Genomic DNA, 7,569 nt, shown 5'->3' on the forward strand with positions numbered 1-7,569 from the left:
AAAATGCTGTTTTCTTCTGAAGAACCTTGTGAATTCCATGTGAACAAATATCTTTAGTATTTACTGTTGGTATGTATGGACTTTGGTGGTAACTTAAAAAAATAATAATTGCCTCTCATTTTTATGATAGCTTTAAATTTCAAGAAGAAGTTTAGGTAATGTCAGCTTAACACATAAAAAAGAGCTAAATGTTCACCAAAAATGTTAGCCTACGAGAGAATCACTGAGGAAAAAAACTAAAGAAAAAGGTAAGACTGAGTAACAAAAATTCTAATGGCAAAAACAATTAAGAAAGAGGAAAGGTTCCTAGTTGTTTCCAAGTAGTAAAAGATGAAATCAAGACTCAAAGAAAATGGTCATTCATTGTACATTGCATGCAATATTCTGTCTAAAGTAGAGAAATAGTAAAATATCTTACTAAGTTAAAATATAGGTTTTATATTTTATACCATATTGAATACACACATAAAAATACCAGTGTTTTCTTCTTGTTTCTGTTCAGACACTTAAGTAATTGTGTTCTTTGGTGCCTGGGAGTTTATCAATATTTAGGGATGATGGAAGATAAGAACTCCAAGATCAGCAAGCCTAGAATTAGAAGACTCAAAATCCCATCCCATATAAAATAAGAATCAAAGGTGGACTTATGAGAAAAGATAAGTTAAAGTTACACTGCAATAGGGCTGACACATAATTCCTTTCCCCAAATCATACTATGGCTTCCCCAATAAAAAGTACTACAGCCTACTACGTTTTTAATCTGTTTTGAGATTTTTCAAGTGGAAAGATATCACAGATAGAAATATATCATTCTAAGTTTAAAAATCATCAAAGTCAGTGAGGAGAATATACATTCATTACATGTATTCATTTAGAAGTCTTGAAAAGGCTGAACAGTTCAACCAAAATTTGAAGAATTGTTCTTGATTTTTCATTATTCTTTTTTAAATAAAGAGTAAGTGTAGATATAGTATACATACAGGTTGACATTTGATTCACTCAAAATAGTCACATCCTTTTGCTTGGTTTTGGATGTTCCAGAGACTAAAATTTAATACCATTCATAACACCATATTTTCAGTAAAAAGAATAATAGAGCAATGAAAAATCAGAAGAAAGATGGCTCAGAGAGCCATATATCCTCTAAATATACACACACTTATAACCTGCATTTATTCTCTAAGGAAACAAATTTTAAGTAATGCTAATTTAACCAATAGAGAAAAAACTTCTATCAAAATATACAATTTCCATTACAGACTAGAAGGCTAATATTAAAAAAATAGTTGTAAGCAAAAAAGTTTGCTTATATGGATGACAAGCATCACCCCTTCGAAGCACAAAGCATCAAATAAGGTCTTATAAAAGATCCATCTATGACCTTCTTCATTTGTAAGTTCCTAATAAATTCATAAAGCTTGAGTCTCAGTCTTTAGATCAAGGTACATCCATGCTTCTTAATCCAGATTTCCAGAAATGGAGGAAGCAAATACTCAGAATCTCAAGTGGGATTTATGCTTTACCATGTACCTGAAAAATAATATTATAGTTTTTAATAGTTATTAAAAACATTATTAATAATTATAATGACTACAGGAATTTTAGAATTAGAATATTACACATAAAAATAAGCTGATATTTCTAAAAACTTAAAATCAACAATACAACAGGATGTTTTGTGTTATAAAAAACTGGAAATTTAAGACTATAATCTTTGAGACTATAAGGACTTCTGAAATAAACTAGAAAAAAATCCTCTTGCTAAATTGTAAATGTTTTTATGATATACTGATATACTATCAGTCGTAATTACATTGGGATACCTCAACCACTTATGACTTTGAGTAAACCTAATATCCAGTGAGCAACTTACACCAAAAGAGTCTTTTAAGATTTTAAGGAGCACCTTAAAAAGAACAACAGATTTAGTAATATTCATTGCAATATATTGTTCTTCAAAGCCAATTACAAACTGTTATTAAAGTAAGGGCTGTTAAGAACTTTATTTATGATAGCAATTAAAATAAATTTTAAAATTGAATTCCTTTCAAATCCAAAATCTTCCAGCACTTGTAAAAAACTTAGGGATCACTTAAACCAAGTTTCATTGAATAGATAGAAAATAAGGTCCAAAGGGGTCACACAGTTCATTAGAACCAGATCACAAAACCAAGACCTAAAATCTAGGTTTCTGACTCAGTTTTGTGCTCCTTCCACCAGGATATAAATACTTTATTTCTAAAATAAATATATCAAAGACATATGCTAATTCATTAGCATCAAATTAGATGCATGTTCAAAGAAAGGAACTGGTAAACAAAGTTTACAACTTAAAGAAAGTTAAAATTTACTTGAGATAGAAAAATTACTACAATAAAGCAGATAAGCAAACTTTAGACTCAGACTTACCTGTCTAATGTTTCCCAAAACCGTAAGAAAACTGGTCTGTCCAAATGACGTTTGTGATAGCTGAGTTCTAATACTGTTACATCCCATTTCTGAACGTTGGGATCTAGACGAACTTCATCATACTTGAGATGGAAGGCTTTAACTATATGGGGGAGGGGGCAGGAGACTTTTTTTTAGTCAAGCTAAAATCAAAATCATGACAAACATTTTGTAGAAAAAATTTTAAAACTGCAATCCAGATGTTAACCAGAAACCTAAAAAACAATACCAAAAACCACTTTGTTCCACTGGATAAAGCTATATTATAACTACAGTGGATTTTGGTTAAATAGATGCAAAACACTACAGTATCTTAAAAACATTCAATAAACATTCAGTGAGAGTTTATATGATGAATAAAAGATACAATGCATATGGATCTGGTAAAGGATACCGGTAGTGAGAAAAAGACTATTCAAATAGTACAGTATGATAAGGATAGTAGCATATCACAGAAAAACAAAAGGGTAAGCAAATCTCAAGAGATTATTGCTGGTTCAGTTCCAGACCAGTACATTAAAGCCAGTAACACAATAAAGTAAGATACAACTTTTTTTTGGTTTCACGATGCATATAAAAGTTATGCTTACATTACACAATTATCTGAGCCTTCATGCAAGTAGTAATCATATTACTGAGGCAGTGGGTCATGCCTCAGTGTTAATGGGTGCTTAATGATTAGGGTGATGCTGAAGGCTGGCTTAGTTGTGCCAATGTCTTAATATAAGAAAACAATAAAGTCTGCCACATTGACTTTTCATTATACAAAGTATTTCTCTGCAGCATGTGATGCTATCTGACAACATTTTATCCGCAGGAGAACTTCTTTCAAAATTGAAGTCAATCCTTCAAATAAGTAACTTAAGAAAAATGGAAAAAAAAAAAAAAGAAAAGAAACCACATTCTCTGCTTTAAAAATTTAAAGAAAGTTAAAATTTACTTGAGATAGAAAAATTAATACAATAAAGCAGATAAGCAAACTTTAGACTCAGAATTACCTGTCTAATGTTTCCCAAAACCGTAAGAAAACTGGTCTGTCCAAATGACGTTTGTGATAGCTGAGTTCTAATACTGTTACATCCCATTTCTCATTCTCAAGTTTTATCATAAGATTACATCGATTCAGCCCCATCTCCACATCTACTTCTAGTTTTCTTGCTATTTCCACCACATATGTCAGTTACTTCCTCCAATGAAGTTTTGAACTCCTCAAAGTCATCCATAATAGGGCTGAAATTTTCCTCTAAGTTCCTTTTAATGTTGATATTTTGACGACCTCACATGAATCATAAATGTTCATAATGGCACCCAGAATGGTAAATCCCTTCCAAAAGGTTGTCACTTTACCAAGATTCATCAGAGGAATTAATATCTATGGCAGCTGTAGTCTAATGAAATATACTTCTTAAATTATAAAACCTGAGAATTGAAATTACTCCTTGACATAGTCCGTAAAACAGATGTTGTGTTACTAATAGAAGAAATGAAAACTACATTAATTAATCTCTGTGTACATCTCCACCAGCACTCTTGTGTGGCTAAGAGCATTGTTGATGAGCAGTAATATTTTAAAAGGAATCATTTACTCTGAGCTGTAGACCTCAATAGCAAGCTTAAAATATTCAGTAAATTGGGCAGCGCCTGTGGCTCAAAGAGCAGGGTGCTGGCCCCATATACTAGAGGTGGCAGGTTCAAACCTGGCCCAGGCGCGCACACACACACAAAAATTCAGTAAATCATGCTTTAAATAAATATACTGTTGTCCATTTCTAGAGCACAGGCAAAGCAGATTTAGCATAATTCTTTTTATTTGGAGACAAGGTCTTCTCTGTCACTTGGGCTAGACTGCAGCAGCCCAATCATAGCTCACTCATAAAGCAACCCTTCTGCCTTACATACCTGAGTGGCTGGGACTACAGGCACACCACCATGCCTAATTTTCCTTATTTTTCTGTAGAGACAGGGGTCTTACTGTGTGCCCAGGCTGGTATCAAAATCCTGGCCTCAAGCAATCCCCCCACCGCAGCCTCCCAAAGTGCTGAGATTACAGGTATGAACCACCACATCTACACCGATGTGGCATGATTCTTAAGGGCCCTAGGATTTTCAGAATGGTAACTGAACACTGGCTTCAATTTAAAGCCACTGGCTACATTAGTCCCTAACAAAAGAGTCAGATTGTCCTTTGAGGCTTTGAAGCCAGGCACTGACTTCTCCTTTTTAGCTAGGAAAGTCCTAGAAGATATGTTCTTCTCCTAGAAGGCTGTATAATCTACATTGAAAATCTGTTGTTCAGCACAGCAAACTTTACAAATGATATTGGCTAGATATTCTGGATTACTAGCTGCTGCTCCTACATCAGCACTTGCTGCTTCACCTTACACTTTTATGTTATGGAGATGGCTTCTTTCCTTAAACTTCATCAACCAACCTCTGCTTGTTTCCAACTTTTCTTCTGCAGCTTGCTTACCTCTCTCAGTCTCCGCAGGATTTAGAGAGTTAGGTCCTTGATTCTGGACCAGGCATTCATTGGCTTAAGGGAATGTTGCAGTTGGATCCAGGATAGAAATCGAGACAACTCAAATTTTCTTCCTATCACAAGTAAGACTAGTATGCTCCCTGGAGTAGACTTGTATTTCTTTCAAGAACTTTTCCTTCACACTCACACTTGGCTAAGTATTTGGTTCAAAAGGCCTAGCTTTTGTCCCATTTTGGTTTTTGACAGGCCTTTTTCTCTAAACAATCATTTGTAGCATTTGATTTCAAGTGAAGTTGTGCTACTCTTCTTTTCACCTGAACACTTAAGAGGCCATTGTAGGGTTAGTAATTAGTCTAATTTCAACACTGTGCCTCAGGGAATAGCACACCCAAGGAGACTAGCAGGTTGGTGGAGCAGTCATACACAACACACATCATTTATTAATTAAATGTGTAGTCTTCTATGGGCATGGTTCATAGCGCCTCGAAGCAACTACAAAAGTTAACATCAAAGATCACTAGTCACAGATCACCGTAACAGATACAATAATGAAAACGTTTGAAATATTGGGAGAATTAATAGAGTCTTCAGGGAAGGCCTCTTGAGAAAATTACCTAGAAGTAGATAATTTTAAAAGTCTACACAAGATCTGGGAAAAGAATTTCAGGTAGAGGAAAAAGCTGACACAAAGGTCTGAAGATGTGTCAGGAGTTTCAAAACAGAAAACATTTAATTCTTAATTTTTTCTAATAGCTACGTTCTGGATTGCTTGTTACATATTGGCTTTTGATGTTAACAAAGAATAATTTTTTTTAGAGACAGAGCCTCAAGCTGTCCCCCTGGATAGAGAGCTGTGGCATCACAGCTCACAGCAACCTCCAACTCCTGGGCTCAAGCGAGTCTCCTGCCTCAGCCTCCCAAGTAGCTGGAACTACAGGCACCTGCCACAGCGTCTGGCTATTTTTTGGTTGCAGCCATCATTGTTTGGCGAGCCTGGGCTGGACTTGAACACGCCAGCTCAGTTGTATGTGGCTGGCGCCTTAGCTGCTTGAGCCACAGGCACCGAGCCACAAAGAATAATTTTTGATAACAAATTATAATAAATTGTGCATAGAAAAAACACAAACATTGTTTCTGCATTATTTACTTTCAGAAATAAGTGTCTCACACAGAGTATTCTTTTGAATTTAAAGACATTTATTAAAGGGGCTATATATTATAAGATTCAAAAAACCCATTTTCAAAATAGTTATATGTATAAAATAATTTTGTCAATTTTTAAATGTTTTAAATTAAGTTAAATGTAAATAAACACTTTGATACTTTCTATACTGCTTACTACACATTTTACTTTTCTAATTTATCTGATGATTTGAATTCGTTCTTAAAAATTCATGTAAGATACATTTTAAACAATGTTTTAACTGCTGCCACCAGGGACCTGAAGACTAGCATCCAAGTCCCCAGTTTTTAATTAATAAGCGTACCTAAACCACCAAGAAAATCACACATAGCACTGACCCCATGTACTAAGGAAGTTATATAAAGATCACACTACTACTGGTACCCCAAATCAAATCCAAAGTGTGCTACTCAACTCCACTATATGCATCTTCAGACAAAAACAGTCTTCCCTGTAAAATCAGTTTCAAAACAATGGCAGAAGTGACTGCTACTTTAGATGGGCCGACATCAACAGAAAGACAGGGAAAACATGAAAATGTAAGAAAATGTGACACCACCACAACTAATGCCCAGTAATTGCCTTGAATCAAAAAGAACTCCTCAAAATGCCAAGGAATTCAAACTATTGATGTTAAAAAAGCTCAATGAGATGCAAAAGAAATCTGGAAAACAATATAAAGAAATCAGAAAATCAAGTCAGAATATGTGTAAAACATGTATCAAGGAGATATCTTTGAAACACACACAAAAAAGAAAATAGAAACACTGAAACTGAAAAACTCATTAATGGAAATACAAAATACATTTGAAAGCATCAATAATAGACTACACCTTGCTAAAGAATGAACCTCAGAGCTTAAAGACAAGTCTCTTGAAATAATCTAATCAGACAAAAAAGAGAAAAAAATAACAATAAAGGATGAAAAAAGCAACCAAACTTAAGAACTCCATCAGTATTCTACCAAAAGAGCAAAAGAGATAAAACTACTAATATGTACTATTAATTCTTTCAAATTAATATATGTAACTACTATACATAAGGTATTATAATACGAAATATATAAGACATAACAGACTTAAGTAACTGTATGAAAAAAGATATTCCATGCAAATGGCAACCAAAGCAAGCAGGCATAGCTGTACTTACAAAGAAAGAGATAATAAAAGTCTTTAAGTCAAAACCAGTTTAAAAAAAAAAAAAAAAGGAAAAGAAAAGACAATGAAGGTCATAATGATAAGGGGATCAATTCCGGAAAAGGATGGAGATAGATATGTGTGTGCGTGTGTGTGTCAATATTAGGGCTTCCAGATTAACAAAATGAATATTACTAGGTCTGAAGAAAGAGATAGATATAGCAATATTTCAACAGAGAAGGACTGCAACACCCCACTCACAGCACTAGCCAGATTAAGAGAGAAAATTAACAGAGGGTGAGGGAGGGGGTGGGGGGTGGGGG

The 7,569-nt window shown here is 34.3% G+C and overlaps 1 protein-coding gene across 1 annotated transcript in view; it reads right to left on the minus strand.

Annotated features, from left to right (window-relative positions):
- Positions 1–751: 751 nt before the first annotated feature.
- The window catches only part of CDC73 (cell division cycle 73), a 126,336-nt gene continuing 119,518 nt past the window's right edge, over positions 752–7,569 (minus strand). Inside the window, exons 16-17 of the mRNA XM_003785600.3 lie at positions 2,410–2,551; positions 752–1,530 (exon numbers count right to left, since the gene is read on the minus strand). Coding sequence (XP_003785648.1) covers positions 1,494–1,530; positions 2,410–2,551 — 179 coding nt within the window. The 3' untranslated portion in view covers positions 752–1,493. The remainder of the gene's footprint in view (positions 1,531–2,409; positions 2,552–7,569) is intronic.

This window comes from Otolemur garnettii, unplaced genomic scaffold (genome assembly GCF_000181295.1).
Source record: "Otolemur garnettii isolate 467f Iridium unplaced genomic scaffold, OtoGar3 scaffold00016, whole genome shotgun sequence".
Lineage (NCBI taxonomy): Eukaryota > Metazoa > Chordata > Mammalia > Primates > Galagidae > Otolemur > Otolemur garnettii.